The sequence below is a fragment of the Phycodurus eques genome, chromosome 22 (assembly GCF_024500275.1).
Source record: "Phycodurus eques isolate BA_2022a chromosome 22, UOR_Pequ_1.1, whole genome shotgun sequence".
NCBI lineage: Eukaryota > Metazoa > Chordata > Actinopteri > Syngnathiformes > Syngnathidae > Phycodurus > Phycodurus eques.
Genome location: NC_084546.1, coordinates 3707324 through 3732292, shown reverse-complemented (window position 1 = coordinate 3732292; position 24969 = coordinate 3707324). Strand labels below are relative to the sequence as shown.

General features: G+C 43.6%; 2 protein-coding genes and 2 long non-coding RNA genes across 5 annotated transcripts; 3 read left to right on the top strand and 1 right to left on the bottom strand.

The window, feature by feature from the left end:
• Nucleotides 1–9811: 9811 nt before the first annotated feature.
• LOC133397022 (uncharacterized) lies at nucleotides 9812–10565 on the top strand. Its single transcript, XR_009767523.1, has 5 exons — nucleotides 9812–9914; nucleotides 9982–10050; nucleotides 10132–10261; nucleotides 10325–10394; nucleotides 10474–10565. It is a non-coding gene; the product is annotated as an uncharacterized LOC133397022 (long non-coding RNA).
• Nucleotides 10566–10636: 71 nt separating this feature from the next.
• On the top strand, nucleotides 10637–10947 carry LOC133397023 (uncharacterized). Its single transcript, XR_009767524.1, has 2 exons — nucleotides 10637–10724; nucleotides 10801–10947. It is a non-coding gene; the product is annotated as an uncharacterized LOC133397023 (long non-coding RNA).
• Nucleotides 10948–15592: 4645 nt separating this feature from the next.
• Nucleotides 15593–20860, top strand: copg2 (COPI coat complex subunit gamma 2). Its single transcript, XM_061667408.1, has 24 exons — nucleotides 15593–15717; nucleotides 15997–16049; nucleotides 16134–16214; nucleotides 16297–16368; nucleotides 16454–16533; nucleotides 16609–16684; nucleotides 16914–17006; nucleotides 17086–17172; nucleotides 17305–17462; nucleotides 17542–17675; nucleotides 17754–17821; nucleotides 17900–18088; nucleotides 18176–18271; nucleotides 18371–18614; nucleotides 18697–18772; nucleotides 18847–18950; nucleotides 19299–19424; nucleotides 19484–19552; nucleotides 19632–19813; nucleotides 19885–20014; nucleotides 20087–20184; nucleotides 20255–20393; nucleotides 20465–20563; nucleotides 20646–20860. The coding sequence occupies exons 1-24, from the start codon at nucleotides 15681–15683 to the stop codon at nucleotides 20774–20776; spliced, it is 2622 nt and encodes an 873-aa protein (XP_061523392.1). The 5' UTR covers nucleotides 15593–15680; the 3' UTR covers nucleotides 20777–20860.
• Nucleotides 17307–24469, bottom strand: mest (mesoderm specific transcript). Of its 2 annotated transcripts, none has more exons than XM_061667409.1 (13): nucleotides 24410–24469; nucleotides 23994–24168; nucleotides 23047–23126; nucleotides 22848–22925; nucleotides 22654–22790; nucleotides 22506–22564; nucleotides 22402–22442; nucleotides 22231–22301; nucleotides 22035–22136; nucleotides 21240–21316; nucleotides 21118–21181; nucleotides 20909–21044; nucleotides 17307–20824 (listed from the first exon to the last, which is right to left on the bottom strand). In XM_061667409.1, exons 2-12 carry the CDS (start codon nucleotides 24145–24147, stop codon nucleotides 20927–20929), a joined length of 981 nt encoding a protein of 326 aa, XP_061523393.1. In that variant the 5' UTR covers nucleotides 24148–24168; nucleotides 24410–24469; the 3' UTR covers nucleotides 17307–20824; nucleotides 20909–20926. The 2 variants fall into 2 exon arrangements, with proteins under 2 accessions (XP_061523393.1, XP_061523394.1); XM_061667410.1 differs by having other exon boundaries at nucleotides 21118–21134.
• Nucleotides 24470–24969: the final 500 nt, after the last annotated feature.

The following is a 24969-nucleotide window of genomic DNA, read 5'->3' as shown; positions in this document are numbered from 1 at the left end:
GCAATCTGTATTTTTCTGGAGAACTTTCCAGGGGGTCCTGTTCAGCTCTGTTTTCACCAAAATTGTCAATCCTTTCCCTAAATCTTGCCCGATAGGAGGAGGCTTCTTGGCGTTGTCCGTGATGAAGCGAGACGACCGCCGGCACCATCAATCACGACGGGCCGCTGACGCGAGGAAGGTCGGTGACATTTCGGACCGGCTGCGATTGATGTGTTTCGGAAGCGGCTTTTGTTGCCACGCGGCCGACCGATCACGCGTCACGGCGGGATGACCGGCTGGGATCTGCGATATCATGCAAGCCCGTCTTTTGGTGTTTTTTTTTGGACTTATTCCTAGGATACTGCAGTGCAGTCAAATGTAAGGAGTCAATGTCGAAATGGTGGAAAGGTTTCCTTACTGCGTGGTTTGAAGTCCAACCATCATCCAGGTTTGATGGTGGCTCGCATTAGCTCTCGTGGTTGGGGTGACTGTCAAATGTCAAACCAGTTCAGTTCCCCCCAAGAGTTTTCTATTTCCCGCCATTCCTCCTGTCAAGGTGACATTTGAAAAGTGCACGCCCCCCCCCCACGCGATGTCAATCTGACCCTCGCTCCATCTGCACTGCGCACCCCTCTCCCGAGGGAGCTGTGTTGTGTGTCGGCTGACCTCTCCGAACCCGAAATCCAAACGCTTTCCTCAGGAATACGGAAGCATGCCAGGGCCGCTTTGAAATGTTTCATGGCTAAAACCAGTCCGTTGAGCAACATTTTGAGAGTTTATATGCTGCCTAAGGTGTCCCAGAAGTCTGCTAATGGAACCGCTGATGACAACATCGAACTTCTCGAGCAGGCATTCTCGCCAAGCCAGGGAAAGTCCAGCTGGAGGTCTGCAATGGAATTTAGCAGCAACAAAAGCTTGATTCAGGGGATGTTTCGGGGTGATGAAGCTTTACCCGGACTCAAAACTTGAGTCCGGGGACTTGGGACGTTGTGTTAAACATAAATAAAGACAGAGTACAATGATTTGCAAATCATGTTCAACCGATATTTAATTGAATACCCTACAAACACATTTAATGTTCAAACTGATAAACTTGACTGTTTCTTTTCGCGAATAATCATGAACTGAGAATGTTATGGCTCCAATATGTTCCCAAAAAGCTGGGACAGGATCATGTTCATCACCTTTTCTTTTACCAACAGTCAATAAACGTTTTGGGAACGGAGGACACAAATTGTTGAAGCTTTGTCGGTGGAATTCTTTCCCATTGTTGCTTGATGTGCAGCTTCAGCTGCTCAACACTCCGGGCTCGCCGTTGTTGTATTTTACGCTTCGCAATTCTCGCCGATTGGCCAGTCATTCCCGGGTCGTTTGCTGGAAAAACAGATGCGGGCACGGTGTCGAGATCATCATTTTATCATCATGTCAGACCGTAAGTGTGACAATCAGCGCTTCGGCGACGCCCCTTGTTAACGGCCAATTCATTTATCACCTTCCCCTCAATGGCGAAAATTGCGCTCTTTGTTTGAAGGTCGCCGATTCCGCGATGGCCGAGGAAATCGATGATGGCAACGGCTCCCCCCCCCTTTTTTTTTTTTTTTTTTTTTTTTTTCTTTCTCCCGTCAGGATGCTGTCAGCGAGCCAGGCTGCTCGACGACATCCATCTGGGGCACGCTGACAAACGCACCATAAACTCCATTGTCAGGTGTCGGCTGGCGCCCCAGCATACATCGGCTTCGATTACTTCAATTACTAAATAGTACAAAGAAAAAAAAAAACACTTCCTTTTATTGATATCGTGACAGGAAGTTAAAAATGATTTTGGCAATTGGGCTAATAGAGGTTAAAAAGTTGCCTGTTTTTAAAAAAATAAAAATAAAAGTTGGAATGTTATGAGTGTTTTTTTATTTTATTTTTGGAGTACTTTTGTTGTTGTCAAGATTTTCATTATATTATGAGAAAATAGACGTTTTTCAACTAGTCGTATGATATTCAAATACATTTCGGAACTCCAACTTCATTCTTCTAATATTCCTTTTATTCAGTAGAAGAGATCTTTATTTGCAAAATAAAAAGTAGACTATTCTTGAAAAATTTGCCTTTTGTTGTTGAAAAAAATCCCCCCCCCCAAAAAAAAAGATGCGTTTAATCGTGCAGGGTTGTCAGATTTTTGTGGTACTTCCCAATCATATAAGGAGCACTTGATTGTTGTTTGTTTACTGTGAGTTTACTTTATTGCAATGAAGACAAACAAGCAATTATTCATCGGTGAATGCGTATTGATTAAGGCTGCACACCATGTCTGGAACAGAGCAATTTGTCTTTATCAATTATTCAAAAGCCTGTGGCCAATGGGATGATGAGACCATATATTTTTGAAGTCATCAGTGTTGGAAAAAATGTACAATAGTGCTCAGAATTTGTTACAATTGGCTGGATGTGGTTAAATGCCGTGATTATTAAAATCGTTTGTTAAATAAAAAATATTTAAGTTTTTTTTTTTTTTTTTTTTTTTCCCCCACAAATGTATTAAAAACGTAATCTTATCATTAATGGGTTGAAAATAAAGTATGAAAATAGTTTATCTTGCAAATAATTGAAAAAAAAACATTCCCAGAGAACTGCTTCTGTTTTAGTTGTTTTATTAGTCATGTCCATTTTTCAAGGCTTTGTGAGAAATAGAACCAAAAACGATCATTTATTCAGTCGCCTTTATTGATTGTTTTTGACCTCATGGACACACGTGTGCAAGACTTCCACGCCGCACTGTTTGGCCTTTGCTCATCATTTGAGTCTGTTGACGATCATCCTCCGTCTCCACCAGACACCGAGTTGTGCACTCCCGAAGGAGACTGTTTATTCCTGTTCTATTTAATTATGTGATGATGAAATTCCCCAAGATGCCTTGAGGACAACTTCCTGAGCAAATTGCAGCGACCCAGCTTCTTGTTCAAGCACTTGTGTCAGCTTGGTATTCCTTGATTGTCATTCATTTTGTGGAAATAAAGCAAAAATAACAGAACACACTGGGATGTTCTTTTATGTGCAATGATGAAGTGAGTCACAGTAAGAAATGCAGGAGTGTGTATGGGGAAATCAAGTCATGAAAGCGCTCGATACGATACAGTACTGCCGCCGTGTGGATCAATGAAGTAACTGCACGAAGAGTGGGAAAATGGGACGATTGAGAGCTGCCTCGAAAATTCGAGATTGACCTCGTAGTGGATTGCGGACCTGACGTCCAGGTTGTGGCTCTGGGTTCCACTTTTGAGCCTTTAAATACAAATGAAAAGCGTTCTGATGACCACTGATGTCATTTCAATTTTAGAAAACAAGGCACTTGAGCGCCTCGCGTTGGCGAGTGGCCGACATCCACGAAACTACACATTGCCTCGCATCTACTTCACTGGACACGCCAGGATGGCCGAATGGCCTAAGACTTTATGTTTGGCACAGGTGACGCGGGTTCAATTCCTCACTTGCTGCTTCATTTACTTTAAACAAATATTGAAGCTTTCAAAATGGGAACAAAGAGGGATTCGAACCAGGTTCGTTCTCAGCCAAAGTCAGCGTCTTAGAGAACTCGACCACAATCGGCTTGTCGAGCTCATATTTGGAGGTTGTATTTATCGGACCAGTCCACCAGTAACGCCACCAAAAATGGTCAACAGAGCTTAAAAAAAAAGGCACTTGAGCGCCTCGCGTTGGGGGGGGCGACACTGGCCGACATTCATGACACTACACATTGGCTCATGTCTCCTTCACTGTACACGTCAGGATGGCCGAATGGTCAAAGAACTTACCTTTGCCAGAGGTGACTCTGGTTCGATTCCTCACTTGCTGCTTCATTTGTTTAAAGAAATGCAAATATTGAACCTTTTGAAATGAGGAATAAAGAGGGATTCGAACCTGGTTCGTTCGAAACCAAAGCCGACGTCGAAGACGACTCGACCAACCGAGCTGAACGACACCAGGATTTTTGTCGTATTTATCCGTCTCCTGCATATTAGCAAAAAATAAATAGGACCAAAAAAATGCTAAAAACATCAGAGAAATTGGTCAAGTGGTGTGAAACCTTGCCTCCGGTTCAGATGACCCGTGTTCGAACCCCACTAACTGCCTCACATAATCAAATACATTTTAAGAATGAATAAGTGGAAGGAAGAAAGGGGGATCGAACACGAGTCAAAGTAAACCAGAGTCAATGTCTTAGACCACTCGACCACTTTCGGCTTGTCAAATTCAAATTTGGAGGTTGTATCGGATCAGGCGACCTCAGTAACGCCACCAAAAATGGTCAACAGAGCTTAAAAAAAAAGGCACTTGAGCGCCTCGCGTTGGGGGGGGCGACACTGGCAGAAATTCACGACACTACACATTGGCTCTTATCTACTTCAACGGACACGCCAGAGTGGCCGAATGGTCTAAGACTTTACCTTTGCCGCAGGTGACCCGGGTTCGTTTCCTCCTTTGCTGATTCATTTGTTTAAAAAAATACAAATATTGAAGCTTCCGAAATGGAGAATAAAGAGGGAGTCGAACTTGGTTCGTTCGAACCCAAAGTCGGCGTCTTAGACTACTCGACCAACCGAGCTGAGCAACATCAAGGTTTTTGTTGTATTTATCCTTCGGCTGCATATCAGTGAAAAATAAATAGGACCAAAAAATTACAAAAAAATCAAATTAAATGGTCAAGCGGTGTAAAACTTTGCCTCCGGTTCAGATGACCCGTGTTCGAACCCCACTAACTGCCTCACATGTTCACATAAATTCGAAGAATGAATAAGTGGAGGGCAGAAAGAGGGATCGAACACGAGTCAAAGTAAACCAGAGTCAATGTCTTAGACCACTCGACCACTTTCGGCTTGTCAAGTTCAAATTTGGAGGTTGTATTTATCGGATCAGGCGACCTCGCGTCGGGGGGGGGGGCGACACTGGCCGACATTCACGAAAGTACACATTGGCTCTTGTCTACCTCACCGGACACGACAGAGTGGCCGAATGGTCTAAGACTTTACCTATGCCACAGGTGACCCGGGTTCGTTTCCTCCTTTGCTGATTCATTTGTTTAAACAAATACAAATATTGAAGCTTTCGAAATGGAGAATAAAGAGGGAGTCGAGCTTGGTTCGTTCGAAGGCAAAGTCGACGTCTTAGACCACTCGACCACTTTCGGCTTGTCAAATTCAAATTTGGAGGTTGTATTTATCGGATCAGACGACCTAAGTAACGCCACCAAAAATGGTCAACAGAGCTTAAAAAAAAAGGCACTTGAGCGCCTCGCGTTTGGGGGGGGGTCGACACTGACCGACAGTACACATTGGCTCTTAACTACTTCATCGGACACGCCAGAGTGGCTGAATGGTCTAAGACTTTACCTTTGGTCCAGGTGACCCGGGTTCGACTCCTCACTTGCAGCTTCATTTCTTTAAAGAAATGCAAATATTGAAGCTTTCCAAATGGATAATAGAGAGGGATTCGAACACGGGTCCTTCCAGACCAAAGTCAACTTCTTAGAGCACTCGACAAACCGAGCTGACAAACATCACGACGTTTGTTCTATTTATGCGTTCCCTGCTAGTAAATACAAAACAAATAGGACCAAAAATTGGCAAAAAAATTCAAATAAGGTAGTCGATTGGTGTAAAACTTTGCCTCCGGTTCAGGCGGTCTCGGGTTCGAGCCTCACTTCTCCAAATCGACACATAAATGCAAATATTGAAGGACAGCAAATGGAGGAGAAAGAAGGAATCGAACCCGAGTCGACCTAAACATTAGGCAACGTCGTAGACCACTCGACCACTCTCGGCTTGTCCAACTCGCATTTGGAGGTTGTATTTATCGGATCAGGCGACATTCTCAAGTTTTGACGTTTGGGCGTCGTGTGCGCATATGTAAGAAATAGGACCAAAAGTACCGGAAACACCACCTGAAGATAGCTCACACGATCACGACGAGAACTTCGGTGCTGGCGGACCGGGATCGAACCGCGCTCAGTCATACATTTAGACTTCCTGACATATTTTCGAAGATTGAACGTCAAAATGCGATTTTTTTTTCTTTCTTTTTGTTAAATAAAGCTTTTTCTTTAAAAAAAAACCCGCACGTGCGATGACGTGGCCAGCTGCAAGCTATTTAAGCTGCGACTAATTGCATGAGCGTTCTTTCTCCAGCGGCTGACAGCATCCCGTCGTCCTCACGCCGCTGCTGCTCTCCACACATTTCCACAAGGTCAGTCTTCAAACTTCTTCTTTTGCCAAATCATTTCAACTTGGTTCGCCAACTTTTCACATGAATTCATGTTATCGGCGTGCCAATCAAACTAGCTAGCATGCGTACGAACGTTTGCTTGAATGAAGTTAAATAACGTCAAGTGCCTGCTAAAATGACACAAACTCATTTATTTGACTTGTATGGCAATAAATAAATGCATGAATGCATTGCACTTGATCATGAAAGTATTGGCTCCAACCCTTTCCAACATCTGGAGAGGAGCGCCGTTTCGTGGGAGGTAGGTTGCCATATTCTCAATTAAACTGAATTATAACAACTGTACCTATAAATGTGTGTGTTCATAATTGTCTAATTTCTGTCCACAGGCTTCCGTCTTAAGCGGCCAAACTGATTCTAAAAGATTTACTTCAAAGAGACTTTCTGTATCTTTCACAGCATGACGTCTTGAGGTTTTTATTGCAGCTCGACTTTGTATACACCTGCTTACCAAATGTCACGTTGTTAATTATGTTACCGTGTCTTTCTTTCTTGTTTAGAGAGCCCTGCTCGCATCACTGGTGAGACACGCACACTCGTACACATAAAAAATATTTCAATTTGTTTCAGCAAATGATGAGCTACCATGTGGCAAAAGCGAACAGATTTATTCCTGTGATGACATCATTACGGAGGGAACATGTCACAAGACCCAAAATGCATTCATCTCCAATGGTGATGGTAAAAGATTGTGCCTTTGCCGCAAACATTCCTTACATCCTGCTTCTGTGTGCAGTTATGACAACCTCCACTTTAAGCGGCGCTGCCTGAGGACTGAGATGCTGGACTTCGAGGCTGCAGCTAGCCCTCCCTGGGTTTGAACACTCTGTAAAACAAAATGGCTGTTATAAACATTTTAGTGTAACATATTTCTTTTCTGTCATTCCCCCAAAGTTGCACAGCGCTGCAATCCGGACCCCCAACGAGGTAAGTTACCTTTCACTACTCTTCGCTCCTGTCCACTAGGTGGCGCAAAAGCATCTTGGCCCTGGAGAACCCAAACCCGGCTTGGACCGACGAGTGAAGCAGATTTCCTGCTTCAAGGTCTGACTTGCTCTGCGTCAAAGACGGACATCATTTTGACTTCATTCAGCGCTGTGTGAGTAACAAGATCGTGTACGAGGCTGACCGTCACCAAATCTGCTGGGTTTGACATGCCGCAAAACAAAATGATTGCCATGAACATTTTTAAACAGGTCTCTTCTTCAGTTCCACCAAAGCTTTAGTCAGTCACTTGCTTACTTACTCTGCATGCAGGGTGGATTCCAGGACAAGTTCCATTTGTGGCAGAGAACCACCTTGGCCACCGCGATCCTGCACCAGCTGGGGAAAAACTATGCAGGTGGTCCTCAATGCTGTTGAAACTTGAAAATAAACTCAATTAGCAGTTTGACTGGTTCAGTTTTCTGTGCCCTCAAATGTGTTCTTGTTCTTCCAAAGACTGAGAAACATGTTCAACTTCCTGTGAGTGCTCCGCGTCGCAGGAAAAACTTGTTTCATCTCAAAACATAAATTAACCACAATGTTTGGTTCACTCACCGATGTCTTTTTGGCTTCTTCAGGGAGGTCACGACACATTGGTCGACGCGCTCGTCTTGGTGGTGATGGTCATCAGCAATGAGGAAACTGTCATTGCGGCTTCAGTCGGCTCAAGTTCAATTTATTTTAATCTGCAAGAGAAATAAATGCAAATTACAACAAGTATTTGTTGATCTCACTCTTTCTTGCCTTGCATGTTGTTATCTCTTACTCAGCTGGATGACCACATCAGAAGATGCTGAAGCCAAACTGTGGAGCAGCCTGAGGAGTTGGACAAGTTTGAGATGTTTGCACTGGTGTCCACACACACTTGACAGTCCACTCTGTGAATACACTGAACAATCATCACAATGTTTTTGCTTCCTGTGAGCGCTTGGACAAAGTCTCAGAGAGAAACAAGTCGCATCCTCTTCATTGCTGGTGGGTTTCATCTCTTGTCAAATGTGCTGTATGGCAAAACTTAACAGATGTCTTTGTTTTAGAAATTCTGGCCTCAGTTTACCATTTTCCTACTGCATGCTCATCTGCGTTAAAGGCAATCTTCTGAAGGAGGATGACTTCCAGCAAGCACTCCTCAGATCCTGCTTTTTGTGTGCAGTCTTGAGTCTCTTGACGTCATGCAGAGCTTCGAGAGGAACAAGATGTACGAGGCTCGCCTGTCGCCACGTCTGCTGGGTTTGACACGCTGCAAAACAAAGATTCCCTTAAACATTTTAACATCTTTCTCTTCTGCAATAGTGAAGAGTGCTCACCTGTTTGTTTTTTTTGTACTCTGCATGCAGGGCGGCTTCCAGAACAAGAGCCATCGTGGAGGAGAAGCACCCTGCCACCCCAAGATCCTGCACCTGCTGGGCAAACAAGAGTTGTACATGAATGTGCAGAAGGTCCTAAATCCTGTTGAGACTTGAAAATAAACTTGATTAGCAGTGTGACTGGTCCATCTTGTTCAGTTTTGTCCTCAAATGTTTGGTCTTCCAGAGACTGAGGAACATGTTCAACTTCCTGTGAGTGCTCAGTGTCTCTTGTTTCATCTCAACAACATAATGACATTGGGTTAATGTTTGACTCTGATGTCTTTTTGGCTTCTTCAGGGAGCTCACGACACAATGGTCGACGCGCTCGTCACACTGACTGTGGTGACGGTCATCAGCAACGAGGAAACGGTCATTCCACCTTTTAGTGAACTCAGGTGCAACATTTTTAATGATCTGCAGGAGAAATTTATGCAAATTTACAATAAGTATTTATTGTTGTTCTTACTCTGCATGTCTTCTTCCTCAGCTGGAAGACTACATCAGAAGGTGCTGAAGCCAAACTGTGGAGCAGCCAGAGAGGTTGGGGACAAGTTTGATGGTTTGCACTGGTGTCCACACTTTACAGTCCACTCTGTGAATACAGGTCACAATGTTGATCAAATGTTTTTCCTTCCTTCATGCTCAGCTTCCTGTGAATGCAGCCATGTGAGCACTTGGACGAAGTCCCAGGCAGCAACAAGTCACATCCTCTTCATTGCTGGTGGGTTTCATCTCTTGTCAAATGTGCTGTACCACAAAACTTAATGTCTTTTAGAAATGCTGGCCTCAGTTTTCCATTTTCCTCCTGCATGTCCATCTGTATTAAAGGTAATCTGAAGGCGGGTAAGGGACACCTGAGATGACTTGCAGCAACCACTCCTTACATCACGTCTTGACAGCCATCCAGAGCAGCGAGAGGAACAAGATGCACGAGGGGTCCTCAACGAGAACAAAGTATGCATGTTCATGATAAATTTAATTCAGCTGCAATGGTATTTTAATAAAATAAGACTTGTTTTGCACAGTAAATTTCAACTGGTCAAAGAAATGTCACCCGTCTTGGAGAACCTGAGTCCAGCATTCCCACACAGCTTGGACTGACTCATTAAGGTTTGACTTGATTTGGTGGTGGGGGAAATGGCATCATGATCAACTGAGATGTAAGCTGCAAACCAACTCTGAAAGTAAGTTTTGAAGATCACTCCTGCTTTTTGGTTTTGACTCTGCATGCAGGCTGGCTTCCGGTCCAGGCCTTCCTCTCTTCCTCAGCTGAAAGACAACATCCAGAAGGTGACAACCGAAGTGGGGGATGAATTTAAGGAGCCAACTTTGGTATGCTCACAATGATCTCCACAAATGTGACTTTTCTCTGCCCAAACGTGTTGTTGTTCTTCCACAGGCTGAGGAACATGTTAAGCTTCCTGCAAGGGCTCAGTCGCAGATAAAACAAGTTGCACATCCTTTCCTTGTAAGTTTCATTGCAAACAATTTTCTACAAAAAAACATGTTGGGTATAAAGGTTTGATTCACGGATGTCTTTGTTTTCCAGGGTCACAACACACCGGTCCACGCTCTCCTCACGATGACTGGTGACGATCGACAGTGATGAGGAAACTGTTGTCTGTGACTGCCTGGTGAAGTGGACCTGTCATCCAACACTGAAGTTGAAGCTTTTAAATGTAAGCTCTTTGCTCTTGACTCCAGTCTTTACTTCTACCAAATTTGTTGTTGTTCTTCCACAGGCTGAGGAACATGTTCAGCTTCCTGCAAGGGCTCAGTCGCAGAAAAAAACAAGTTGCACATCCTTTCCTTGTAAGTTTAATTGCAAACAATTTGCTACAAAAAAATGTTGGGTATAAAGGTTTGATTCACGGATTTCTTTATTTTCCAGGGTCATGACACACCGGTCCACACTCTCATCACGATGATCAGTGACTGCCTGGTGAAGTGGACCTGTCATCCAACACTGAAGTTGATGCTTTTAACGGTAAGCTCTTTGCTCTTGACTCTAGTCTTTACTTCTACCAAATTTGTTGTTGTTGTTCCACAGGTGCTGGGGAACATGGTCAGTGTCCTGCCAATGTAGATGTGCGAGCACTTGGACAGTCCCAGAAAACAAATTTCACACCCTTTTCATCACTGGTGAGTTTCATCTCATGTCTAAAAAACATTTGCAGCACAAGTTGACATTGGACTCTCAGATGACATTTTGTTTTAGGTCCGCACGCTGGTCTACAATCTCTTCCCACTGGCCGACTACTTCACCAGGCAGCGACAAGACAACGATTGTTATCCAACATGTGAGCGTTAAAAAAAAAAAGTTTGCTTTTTACTCTGCAAAAAAAATAAAACTTGTCTGACTTCATTCTTCTAACACAACAAAAAAGTGTGTGTGGGGGGGGTCCCCCCAGGGTATGCAAATTAATTTGCATACGCTTCCTACTTTATATGCAAAAATTGGCAGCCCCTTCATTTGGTACACTTGGGGAAGAGTAAGTTCTACTCGTCCCCAAGTGTACCTAATGAAGTGGCCGCCAATGTGAACATTGGCGGCCCCTTCATTTGGTACACTGGGGAGGAGTAGAACTTACTCTTCCCAAGTGTATCTAATGAAGTGGCCGCCAATGTTCACAAAGTATGAAATGTGCATACTTTATATGCGAACATTGGCGGCCACTTCATTAGGTACACTTGGGACGAGTAGAACTTACTCTTCCCAAGTGTATCTAATGAAAGCTTAAAGCATGAGTGACACTTCGCAGGTACACTTGGGAGAACTTACGCCTCCCAAGTGTACCTAATGAAGTGGCCGACAATGTTCGCATATGAAGTATGCACACTTTATATGCGAACATTGGCGGCCACTTCATTAGGTACACTTGGGAAGAGTAAGTTCTTCTCCCAAGTGTACCTAATGAAGTGGCCGACAATGTTCGCATATGAAGTATGCACACTTTATATGCGAACATTGGCGGCCACTTCATTAGGTACACTTGGGAGAAGAACTTACTCTTCCCAAGTGTACCTAATGAAGTGGCCGACAATGTTCGCATATGAAGTATGCACACTTTATATGCGAACATTGGCGGCCACTTCATTAGGTACACTTGGGAGAAGAACTTACTCTTCCCAAGTGTACCTAATGAAGTGGCCGACAATGTTCGCATATGAAGTGTGCATACTTCATATGCGAACACTGGCGGCCACTTCATTAGGTACACTTGGAAGAACTTACTCTTCCCAAGTGTACCTAATGAAGTGGCCGCCAGTGTTCGCATATAAAGTATGAAATATGCAAATTAATTTTGCATATTTTATATGCAAACATTGCCGGCCACCGGAAGAGTAGAATGTACTCTTCCCAAGTGTACCTGCAAAGTGTCACTCATGTGCTTTCATTATGTACAGCCTGGCATCCAGTGTTTTTGTAAATTTATTTTCATTGAGCTAATGGTTTCAAATTGTGAAAAAAAAAGCTGAACATGATATTGCTCAACTGGAAAAAGTCTTTTATTGCTAAGTTGAAACACAGTGAGCAATAAAACAAACTTTTTGCAGTTCACCCTGATATTGTACAAAAAAAACATTTTTTTTCCTTTACAATCTGAAACCATTATTGCAATGAAATTATATTTGCACAAACACTAGATGGCAGGCTGTACATGAAAGCAGCTCAAGGCAGAGGACGCCATGTTGTGCTCTTGAGGTGTGTGATGTCGCTGATGTGAGCGCACGCACCAACTGCAAAAGCCAAGCTTCATGTACTGCGCACACGCACGCAACGACAACAAGAACATCATTCAATAGTTCTATTCATGTGCTTTTAACAAGTTGCAAAAAAACTCACGTTCAAATAACAGCAACCTAGTTTTTTAATAATTATATTTTTTAAAAATCTAATTTGGTGTTATTTTCCCAACTTTGTCCAAAAAAATAATTAGATGCATTTTGAAATCACTTCGTAAAACAACACCATGTTACTAAAAAAAAAAGTTATTTGGGATGCTCCAATGTAATTTAAAAGCAGATGTTCTTATTGCGTGTCCGTGTTGCGCAGTACAAGAAGCAGAGGTCAAAGCACACAGAGAAAGGGCCGAGTGACTTCAGACACCTCCTCAAGCACACAACATGGCGTCCGCTGCATGAAAACAGTAAACAGACCTGTCCAAAAGCAGGTTGTCCTCGTCATCGTAGCGCAGACCCGTCTACGTGTCCCACAACTTTGCTTCTGTCGGCTGCGTGTCCCCTCAAAACCTCCTCGATCCTGTCAGGAATTTTAAAAAAGCAGTCAGTGACTTTCTTGTGCATGTGCCACTTTACATGTAAAAAAAACTTCACTTTAGGTCAAGATGGCAATGAAAGAGAATCAAAAGCTACTTCTAACATGCAGTACAAAACCAGAAAAAAATGAATCTACAATATAAACATTCCGTTTTATTATAACACCGTGCATTGCTCGTCCAAAAAGGAGTAGGAAGTTAAATTAATTTCGGTCCTACCCCTTCACCATTACCCAAGATACATTTTTTTATCAAGAAGTGTAAATTTCAACTCTCCTGGTCAAAAGATTTAGAACACCCCAATTTAATTGAAGCACAGAAAAAACCAAAAACCTACCTATGACAGCAAGTGTTTTTCGTTGTTATTTTTACATTAGTAAAATAACACCAATTTGTTTTTTTTAAATGTAAAATTATTTTATCACCAAAACAGCGCCGCCTGTTGGATAAACGGGCACGCATTCGGGTTAGCCTCAAGACGATAACTGAAGCTCGCCTCATATAGCAGCTCGCACTTTGCAGCCTCTATAACGTTATTCTGTTATTTATTCTAAACTCAGCGCACAACAATGATAATTACCCTCATTTTAAATTTAAATACAAGACACATCATTAATAGAAATCGCCAGATTAATGCTTACAGTCAATGGAAACCTATTGACAGGGTAGCTAATATTAGCATTGGTCATATATATATATATATTTTTTTTTTTTATTTATTTTTTTTTTACTAATATGTGAAAAATTAGTTTATTCCCGTTTTAGCACGACTTTCTTCTTCTACTGTTTTTTTGAGAGTACAGTAAATGAGTCACTCCATGCATCCATCACATCACACTGCCACTCAGCGGCCACGGCGCGCACAACAGGAACAGCAGCTAAATCGTTGACTGTATAAAAAGACACTTTTTCTCGACTTTGACTTGAAATCAGACTAAACTAACTGTTTTGGGTCAATTATGGTTCGCAAAACAATTTATATTTGCCAAATGCCAGAATAATGAGAGGATATTTTTAGAGAATGATAATAGACATACAGTTATGGCAAAAAGCATTGGCAGGTTTTCAGCCATGAATATATTTATTTTTGTTTGTTTTGAATTTCTAAAATTTTAATCTTTTATTTTGTCAGTAATTATTTTTCTGCTTGTGATTTTAAGTGATATTTAAATTTGAGTTTTGGTAGCTGAATAAATGCGTTTTGAAATGAATGAATAATCGTGTTTTTGTAATCAGGATTTCACCATCAATCAAATATCAAAAAATCAAAATAATCGTGATTATTAATTTTTCCATAAACGCCCAGCCTCGTGTAGCAGGCACATATATACATGTCAGATCATATAGCCAATAGCAGTCACCATCAATAAATATAAAATTTTACAGCTAATCTATATGATCGTTTCGGCAGTGATCGGTCATGGATTATCGATACCGCAATCGGCAACATGAAACCTTGATCGGGGAGCCCAAAATTACACATAGTGTGTGCAACATCAAGACACAATATAAAGCATTGTTGGAATACTAGTGCTATGTAGATATTTTAATAATTTTGTAATTGATTTAATCTTTTCAGCATTATTATTAATTTGTCCAATTGCAGTGCCTTGATTTTAATTAGGTTAGTACAGAATCATTGTACAATTGTACTAATCATTTCTAAAATGGGCTTGAATAATACAGCATAAAGACGGTAAGTACGAAAAACAACGTTATGAATATATGAGGCCACTACTGGTTCTAACAGAGCCACAAATCAAGAAGACTTTAACATTGGCCCCTGTTAATAAAACTGTAGCATTCGTATTGCGTCTCATTAGCTTGTGCAGCAACACTTAATGACCAAATCTCGTCACCGGGGGAACATGCTAAATCGAAGACCATGGTTCGTTTCAAACAGAAATATCCATTTCGAGAAGCTTGCACTGTGCAAATGTGGGAAAAGTGGAGCATGTCTGACCTGTGCACATGTCGCTAAGTTTTCCACAGCTGTCTTGCAGGTAGACGGACATTAGCCAACGTGGAGATCAAACTCTCTCTCTCTCTGTCTGTCTTCGTGGACGCCTCTGGTCATGTAAAAAAATCCATCAAGTTTTACGTAATGCTAACGTAACTAACTTGGGTCTCGTGTTTGGAATACACGAAATAACATTTTAAACAAATAACACGCTAAGCCAAACAGTTTCCGGTTCCGGTCGGTTCAATTCCGGGTCGCGGATGAGTCGCACTAACTTTTTTTCACATCAACTTTATTTAACACTTACAATTTACAAGAAAACCAAATTATATTTACATACAAACATGAATAACATATAACGCTAATGGGGTTGAAATGCAATATGCAATCTCCGTGCATTTGTCCCAAAAGATTTGCTTCAATATAAGCATTTAGTTTTAATTACCTTTCGTTTCAAAGAACGTCTGATTGAAAATAATACAACGCTTGAACTCGTTACTGAATGCAATAAAGTCTGGCTTCCTTCCTACAAATTCAGTTTTATGTAAATGAAATTTAGCCATTATTATCAGCAGATGAATCAAATACGTCATATTCCAATTGCGCACATTGTTTTCAGCAAAACCAAAAAAGTACTCATATACATTCTTCCAAAATAACACAAAGCTTACATCAATGTAACATGCCACGAAAATGCAAAAGGTTGAGATTGAAGAAGACAGAGAACAGAAAACTCCAAGTGACGTCAGCGGCTTCCTACCCGGAAGTTGATTTTGGGGAGTGACGACGTGGAAGAAGGTTTAGCCGTCGCCCCGTCGACATCGCACGTCTGCTGCTCGTCAGCCGAATTTCCGCACGATGATCAAGAAGTTCGACAAGAAGGACGAAGAGTCCGGTGAGTGTTAAACGTCCTCCTTCTTCTCCTTCTTCTTTGGCCTCGTAATGGCGACTGCGATCGGTGAGTTTTAGAACATGGAGGCTCGCTCACACATTGCTAGCTCCAAATGAGCTATCGGGGGGAATTCAATAACACCACATTGCATTATTCGGTGCTTGTTCATGTGGAAATAACGACCATTTATACAGCTAAATGATATTAAGTCATATCATTGGACGCAACGTCGCTTGGTCCTGTCAATGACGACCATAAATTAGTGCGGCCGTTTTCTTTTAGGAAGTGGCTCGAACCCTTTCCAGCATCTGGAGAAGAGCGCAGTTTTGCAGGAGGTACATATTTGTTCATAACTAAACAGAAAGCAATCTAGATATCGATATAGACGTGTGACTGCGTCCTCATTTTTGTCCATGTAGGCTCGCATCTTCAACGAGACGCCCATCAATCCGCGAAGATGCCTGCACATTCTCACCAAGATCATTTACCTGCTCAACCAGGTAGCACAGAATAGCACACTGTCTGGAAAAATGTACAATCTTTGCACCCCGTTCCACTTTGGTGGGTCTTCATTTGTTTTAGGGTGAACATTTTGGGACCACCGAAGCCACAGAGGCGTTCTTTGCCATGACCAGGCTCTTCCAGTCCAATGACGTAAGCACAAAGAATCATTTTTAAAGTCTTAACTTGAAGTTTAAATGTCTTCTCTCTTCTTCTTTTTTTTTTTTTGTCCTATTAGCAAACCCTGAGGAGGATGTGCTACTTGACCATCAAGGAGATGGCCAACATCTCTGAGGACGTCATCATCGTCACCAGCAGGTTCGTCGAGTTGTTCTACTGCATGTGGATGTATGTTGTCTCTGTTAACAATTAACACTTGGTGTCATTGCGCAGTCTGACCAAAGACATGACTGGCAAGGACGACGTGTACAGAGGACCTGCTATCAGAGCACTCTGCAGGATCACTGATGTAAGTGGCATTCTATTCACAGTTTAGCAATCAGACAGAATCTCTAGGACAAGTAGAAATTAACCTAAAATGGCAGAGTTCCTATGTACTTGTTTACTGTTCAGGCATGGCTGCTTGAGACTTTTTTGTGTGTCCTCTCATGATTGGGCCACCAAATGTCACGTCGCTAAGTTAAACAGACCTCTGGGGCTGAATTTTTATGTTGTTTTTTTTTGTTACCGTCTCTCAGACAACCATGCTGCAGGCCATCGAGAGATACATGAAGCAGGCCATCGTCGACAAGGTGCCAAGTGTGTCCAGCTCGGCCCTGGTCTCCTCACTGGTGAGACGCGCTCGGGTTAACACGCAAATGTGCAATGATGCGATTGTGTTTTTAATAGTAATCATTTTGTCTGTTTTAGCACATGGTGAAGATGAGCTACGACGTGGTGAAACGTTGGGTGAACGAAGCCCAGGAGGCGGCTTCAAGTGATAACATCATGGTTCAGGTGAAAACATTTCTAACGTGAGGCGCCACAAGAGGGTCAAAGATTGTGCGCTTCCCCGGTCTACACACTTCCTGTCAGTACCGCTCTTTGCCACTAGACGACAGTGTTAACGTATAATGTTGTTTGTTGTAGTACCACGCTCTGGGCCTCCTGTATCACCTGAGGAAGAACGACCGCCTGGCCGTCACCAAGATGCTCAACAAGTTCACAAAGTCGGGCCTCAAGTCACCGTTTGCCTACTGCATGCTCATCCGCATCGCCAGCAAGCTTCTGGACGAGACAGAAGGAGGGTAAGGACACCTGAGAGGACTCACAAGCTATCTGCTTCCGTTCCTGAGGTACCTTTTTTGTGTGTGTGTGTGTGTGTAGTCATGACAGCCCTTTGTTTGACTTCATCGAGAGCTGCCTGAGGAACAAGAACGAGATGGTGGTGTACGAGGCCGCCTCCGCCATCGTGCACATGCCCAACTGCACGGCCAGGGAGCTGGCCCCCGCCGTCTCCGGTGGGTTTGAGCATGCGGCAAAACAAAACTGCTGACGTTGAGTGATTCGTTAACTTTTTTTATTGTTGTTTTCTCAAGTGCTGCAGCTCTTCTGTAGTTCCCCCAAAGCGGCACTTAGATACGCCGCAGTTCGGACCCTCAACAAGGTACTTGAACCTCTCTCCTTTACACTCACGTTGACATGGTCAAAGACTGAAGTTTTGTGTTGTGCTCCTGTCCACCAGGTGGCGATGAAGCATCCCTCGGCTGTGACGGCCTGCAACCTGGACCTGGAGAACCTCATCACGGACTCCAACAGGAGCATCGCCACGTTGGCCATCACCACGCTGCTAAAGACGGGCAGCGAGAGCAGCGTGGACCGACTCATGAAGCAGATCTCCTCCTTCGTCTCGGAGATCTCCGACGAGTTCAAGGTCAGACTTCTGTTGCAGGGTTCACTTGAAACATTTGAGATGGAGAACAAGACGACCGCCGCTTGACTTGAATGTTGGTTGTTCCAGGTGGTGGTGGTGCAGGCCATCAGTGCTCTGTGTCAGAAGTATCCCAGGAAACACAGCGTTATGATGAACTTCCTCTCCAACATGCTGAGAGATGACGTAAGCTGCCAACAAACCACTGGAAAAGCATCACTTTAACTTTAAAGGAGCACTCATCATCCTCCTCCCTTTTTTTGGGGGGGGGTGGGGGGCATACAGGGTGGCTTCGAGTACAAGCGCGCCATCGTGGACTGCATCATCAGCATCATCGAGGAGAACCCTGAGAGCAAAGAGACGGGCCTGGCGCACCTGTGCGAGTTCATTGAGGACTGCGAGCACACTGTGCTGGCCACCAAGATCCTGCACCTGCTGGGAAAGGAGGGCCCGCGCACCCCGCAGCCGTTCAAGTACATCCGCTTCATCTTCAACAGGGTCGTGCTGGAGAGCGAGGCCGTGCGAGCCGGTGAGCTGCAATTGGCCTTGTGAAACTACCATACTTTCATTTTTAAACCACTTTTTTTGTTTTGTTTTTTATATTTCATCAGCTGCGGTGAGCGCTTTGGCCAAATTCGGAGCTCAGAATGACGACCTCCTGCCAAGTGTCCTGGTTCTCATGCAGAGGTACGTAAAAGTTTTCATTCGAGGGTTTTAAGAGTGTTCGCTCCAGACGCAAAGTAAACCTCGCGCTCCTGCAGGTGCATGATGGACAACGACGACGAGGTGCGTGACCGAGCCACGTTCTACATTAACGTGCTGCAACAGAAGCAGAAGGCGCTCAACGCCGCCTACATCTTCAACGGTGAGATCTTTAAAAGCTATTTTAATGAAAAATTTTTACTGTTTGACATTTTAACATCAATAAATTAGAAAAAAATATTGACTTTGAGATGGATATTTAACAACAAAACTGTCACTCGAAATAATTTGAATAATCGGCTCCATGATTGTCAGTTCCAATGTTCGCTGCCATGTTTTCAGTGTAAATAGTTTGTATCACCAGGCTACGGAAAAGGGGAGGCAGTCAATTTTAAATTAGTTTTTTTTTGGGCTTGGGGGGGGTTGATGTGACACAAAAAAATAAAAAGATTTATCAATTCAATCGATGAATTGCCTAGGCCTACCATTTATCTCATGTTGTTTTGTTCAGGCTTGTCTGTGTCCATCCCCGGTCTGGAGAAGTCGCTGCACCAATACACGCTGGATCCCTCGGAGAAGCCGTTCGACATGAAGACGGTTCCTCTAGCCACCACGCCCATCACAGAACAGAAAATAGGTCAGTCAGTCAGGTCTTGAAATGTTGGATTGATCTTCAAAAGTGTTGCTTCTGTCCAGAAATCGCTCCAGTGGCCACCAGCAAGCTTCCAGAGAAGTTGGCCCCGTCGCGCCAGGACATCTATCAGGGTAAGACCTTCTTCTCCAGGAAGGGTTCGTACAGTTTGTTGACTTTTTGGGGCATCATTGGAACTTTCTTTCCCCTCAGAACAACTGGCAGCCATCCCAGAGTTCCAGGGTCTCGGCCCGCTCTTCAAGTCGGCCGAGCCGGTGCAGCTGACGGAAGCCGAGACGGAATACGTGGTGCGCTGCATCAAACACACCTTCTCCCGGCACATGGTGTTCCAGTTTGACTGCACCAACACGCTCAATGACCAGCTCCTGCAGAAGGTTCCAGACTCCACAGTTAATCACATTACAATTCCATTCCTGCTTACGAAACATGTTCCTCGTCATTCCAGGTTCTTGTGCAAATGGAGCCATCAGAGTCCTACGAGGTGATTCACTACATTCCCGCCGCCAGCCTCCCGTACAGCCAGCCCGGCTCCTGCTACACGCTCGTGCGCCTGCCCGACGACGACCCGACAGCCGGTAAGACGAGCGGCGCGTTCCTATTGGCCGCTCGTGACACTGACTCGTTGAAATAATGAGATTCGTTTGCAGTGTCGTGTACGTTCAGCTGCACAATGAAGTACCTGGTCCGAGACTGCGACCCCAACACGGGAGAGCCCGACGACGACGGTTACGACGACGAGTACGTGGTAAGTAGCAGCGCGGAGGCTACAGCTTTGTTTGTTTCTGCTTTCGTCTCATTACTCCCTTCTTCCTCAGCTGGAGGACCTTGAAGTGACCGTGGCGGACCACATCCAGAAAGTGCTGAAGCCCAACTTCGGAGCAGCCTGGGAAGAAGTGGGAGACAAGTTTGAGAAGGAGGAGACTTTCGCATTGGCGTCCGTACGCACTTTAGACGGTACGCTTGTGGAATGCTCTTCGCAATCGTTGCGGCGGCTTCTTTCATTCAACGTTTTGCTGTTCCTGCAGAGGCAGTGAAGAACATCGTCAGCTTCCTAGGAATGCAGCCGTGCGAGCGCTCGGACAAAGTACCAGAAAACAAGAACTCGCACATCCTCTTCCTCGCTGGTGGGTTTCATCGAAAAACACAATCTCATACAAAGGTTCTAGATTGGCTCAGAATTTTTATTTATTATTTTTTACCTCCCAGGTGTTTTCCGGGGAGGTCACGACACGCTGGTCCGCGCTCGCCTCGCGCTGGCCGACGGCGTCACAATGCAGGTGACGGTCCGCAGCGACGAGGAGACGGTCGTCGACGTCATCCTGGCGTCCGTGGGCTAAAGCGCAACCTTTATCTTTTACTTTTTTGTCGAAATCGAAACACCTACTCTGTAAGAGAAATAAACAGTTACTACAGCAACCTTTTTTTTTTGTACAAAACTATTTATTTGATGGTCTAAGCTCTTTGCTTACTCGGCATGTCAGTCAAGTTCAGAATGAGTGAATGAAGTTAAAGTAAGCGTTGAGGAAGCCCGTGGGGTCTTCCAGCTGCGGGTAATGACCGATATGCTCGTCTAACACACTGACGGTCGACCGCCGCACCAGCTGCCTGCGGGAACACCACAAAGCGCACACCCGTCACCCAAATGCTTAACGCCGTCAGGGAAAGTCGAAACACTCACTGGTAAAGGCGGACAAACTGGGGGTGGGGGTTGACAGGGTCAAGTGGGCCGTAGATCAGGTGCACTGAAAAGGAAGAATGTCAGGAAGGAAAGTGTGCATGGAAAGGATGTGCGTTTCTTACGTGGCACAAAGGTGGACGTGAGCGCGCCGACCCATCTTTCTCTGTGTTTTAACCTCTGGTTGATGTACTGGAGAACACTTTACACATAGACAAGAACGTGTTTAAAAGGTTCTGTACATGGGGCCAATTGACATTGGTGTTACTTTTACAAAATATAAATACAGTGGTACCTGAGCTTACGAGCGGAAAAATTAAATTACCCACGTGTATTTAACCAATGTATGAAAGTCTGCTATTTTTACAAATTAGTGACCAAATAAAAAAATTAAAACTGCTTTGCTCTTTTTGACGATTATTGGCTCAACAAGTCATTTTTGGGGGGTTTTCTGAAAAGGTAATAGTTTTGGAGATGCGAGGATTCCTCCTTAAGGGAGTGCTATAATCCTTATCCTCTGTGGAAAAATGAATTGCAGTTTAGTCAGCAGTTGTTCACTTAATGTATACCATCACACTGCCCCCTGGTGGCCAATGTGTGCACACAAGAAGGAGCTGCATAATGTCCAAGGACACTGAAGCATGAAATCATGTCGCACAAACTGTTTAGTTCTTTACATTCTATTAAGCTATGTGATTACTCTATGTTTGTGTAAACTATAATATGCTCTACAGTGCTACGTTTCATCTGAAAAGCACTTTACAAAAATGTTTTTTGTTTTTTTTTGGGAGGCTGGGACAGATAGATGCCATTTCCATTCATTTCAATGAGGAAAGATGATTGCAGAAACGATTGTTTTGAGTTGCAAGTGTGGTCGAATTTAAGTCATAAGTCAAGGCACCACTGCAGAACACACATACCTGTCCAAAACCAAGTTGCCATCATTGTAGCGCAGACCGGTCCACATGTCCCAGAACTCTGCGTCTGTTGGCTGCGTGTACGGCCCGAAAACCTCCCCGAGACTGTCACGCAAACCAAGACAATACCAGTCAGGAATTTTTTTTTTAATAAAATTGTGTGTGTGACTTTGGATGGAAATGAAAACATTTCACAAACCCTTTCTGGAAGATCATGTAGTTGGTGAGCCGCGTGAGGATGGGAGCCAGCATTGTGGAGTCCTTCAGGAGCTTTTGGGAGACAAAATGGATCTCACTGAGACATCAGAACCTCCGTGGCATCTACAAAAGCTTGTCAAAAGGTGAGGAGGGAGGCCGTGGGGGGACTGACCATCTGCAGCAGGCGAGGGTGGTGGGCCTCAGGGAACAAGCCTGTGGAAAGCATCTCCACAGTGACTCAGAAAATGGAAGAACAGACCACAAGCACACACGTACCTCCATTGGAGAGACACAGGCTGTTGATGGTCAGGTGGCCCGTGCGGTTCTGGTCACTCCTGTCCCGATGAGAAAGCACACTTGCAGTAAAGCATCTAATATTGAGACTGGTGTTGTCACAATACCAAAATTCTGATTTCAAGTCTACCTGTAGAGCAGCTCCAGCGCCACCGTGTCTCCGTAGTCATGTGACAGCAGGTCAATCCGCTGATTGGAGATACCCAAGTGTGCTACCAGCGCCTCCACCACGCTGGCCTGCTCAAAGATGGAGTACCTGTGCGGTCGCTGAGAAAATCCATTTATTAAGTCCAATTTCGACGTAACGGCACACAAATCACTCACCGGCTTGTCGCTGAAGCCAAAGCCCAGGAAGTCCAGCGCTATGACACGGTTGAAGCGCTGGGTGAGCGGCTCCCAAATCTGCGGTGGAGTGGAGAAAGAGCGCACACGCTGAATCTCACAGCAAAATAAATCAATTAATTAAAAATAAAAAAAAATATTTAATATTCCCAAATGAAATGGGCTGTTTTGTCACTGGGACCTTGCTCCAGTCGTAGCTGGAGGTGGGGAAGCCGTGGAGGAGAAGGACGACGTCGGAGCTTCCCAAGGCGCCGTGAGAGTCTGTTCGGAGTCGACACGTTACACACACACGTTACACACACACACACACACACACACACACACCCTGTAGTTCATGACAGGAAAAACAATAGTTCCAGTATAGTGCCAATACTAATTACATAATATATACTGCATAGTATATTCAATGACTATACAGTTTTCTAAAATCCAACTGAGTAGATTCTCAAATCGCAGTGGGCTGCCTCTCCTGGTATGCAAAACAATCCCTGCCGAAGTACAATTCAGTTGTATTGATTTCACTTTAAATACAATACAGATTTGAATTTAAACTTTAAGAACACTTTTTTTAAACATTTATTTGAAATGTAACATTTATGAGCAATACATTTAAATTGAATCAGTATTTAAGTATCTAAGTATCTCCCTATATCTAAGCAGTTTTTGTGCTTCAACTGTGCATAATGTTACTCCAGTCTCTTAATATTTATTGCACTTAAATTAAAAAAAAAAAAAAAATACCTCAATGTTTGAAAGTAGTGTTCAAAGATGAAATAACAATGTATTTACAAGTTAAATACAACTGAACTGTATTGGATTCAAACAAAGTTTAAGCCACTGTGACATTATGCACAGTTTGAACATTTAACACTGCGCTTAAAAATCAAAAAGTTAAAACAAATCTGTACTTAATGATTGGATAAAAATGTATAATAAAAACAAACTAAATAAATGGATGACAACAGTTCGAAAGGATTGAATGCAACTGAACTGTACTGAAATACACTGGTGCAAGTGTACCTAATAGTTTAGATTTCATCTATTCACCTGCTGAGGAACATACGAAATGTGAGAAGTTTTTATTTGCCAGAGAGACCAGCGGAAATATCTGGCACACAAGCTGAGCACCTCTGTAGAAGATCTCGCTGCCCCTGAAGGTGAAGCCTCGGCCGGCATTGTGCCACTTGAGCAGGGCAGGTGACAGCTGCGGCGGCGGGATGTGCAGGTAGACGGCCAGCAGCGGGATGCACATCAAGCCGACGTGGAGCCACCACTCTTTCATCGTGGACCGCTTAACTCATGTCTGGAGACCGAAAAAGATCTATTACTAACACCTTGTCGACTTCCATTTCACACCTGAGTTGGTTACATTGACAACGAATGCTACATTAGCATTAGCTAGCACTAGCGAGCTAGTGTAAAAGCCTTCCACTGGTACAGCTAGTGACACATAACAAAATAGAAGGCCCCCAAAAGCAATATATATGCTTCTAACTTGTGTAAATAACGGCACATATAGAGTTCAAAAGGTTTTAAATACTCACTCAAACGATAATCACGTGAAGACCTTCGGACGGTAGCGTCCATAGCAACAAAGACATGCGTGATTCCAGACGTATCACTCTGAGCGACGTCATAGTTTCACTGTTTTCTGGAAGTTTTGCCATTGAAAACACTTAAATCACATTTTTTATTTGACTAAGCTAGCCATAACGCTATTAATGTTGCCTTTTATTCTGTATTCAGATGGTTACTGTTGTCAGTATTTCTGCAACGAATATGTATCTTCCCACTACACGCGATCTGTGTTGTCCAAAGGTTTAAAGGGCACATGAAGAAGTGATGAGAAAGGCTTTACTGCTGCTTAGTGGCCAAATGGTGCCACTACATGTAAAAGAATTAAATCTACAGTACTTGATTTAAATCTTAAAAATATATTCTTAAAATGATTGAATACATTTATTTTATGCAGCATTATAATAATTATCTTCGTTCACTTTATTATATTTAATTTTATTCATAATGGTTTTTATACTTCTACTGCATATTTTTTTTTGTATGACGCCAAGGAAGAGCATTCCAATACCGTTGTGCAGTACAATGA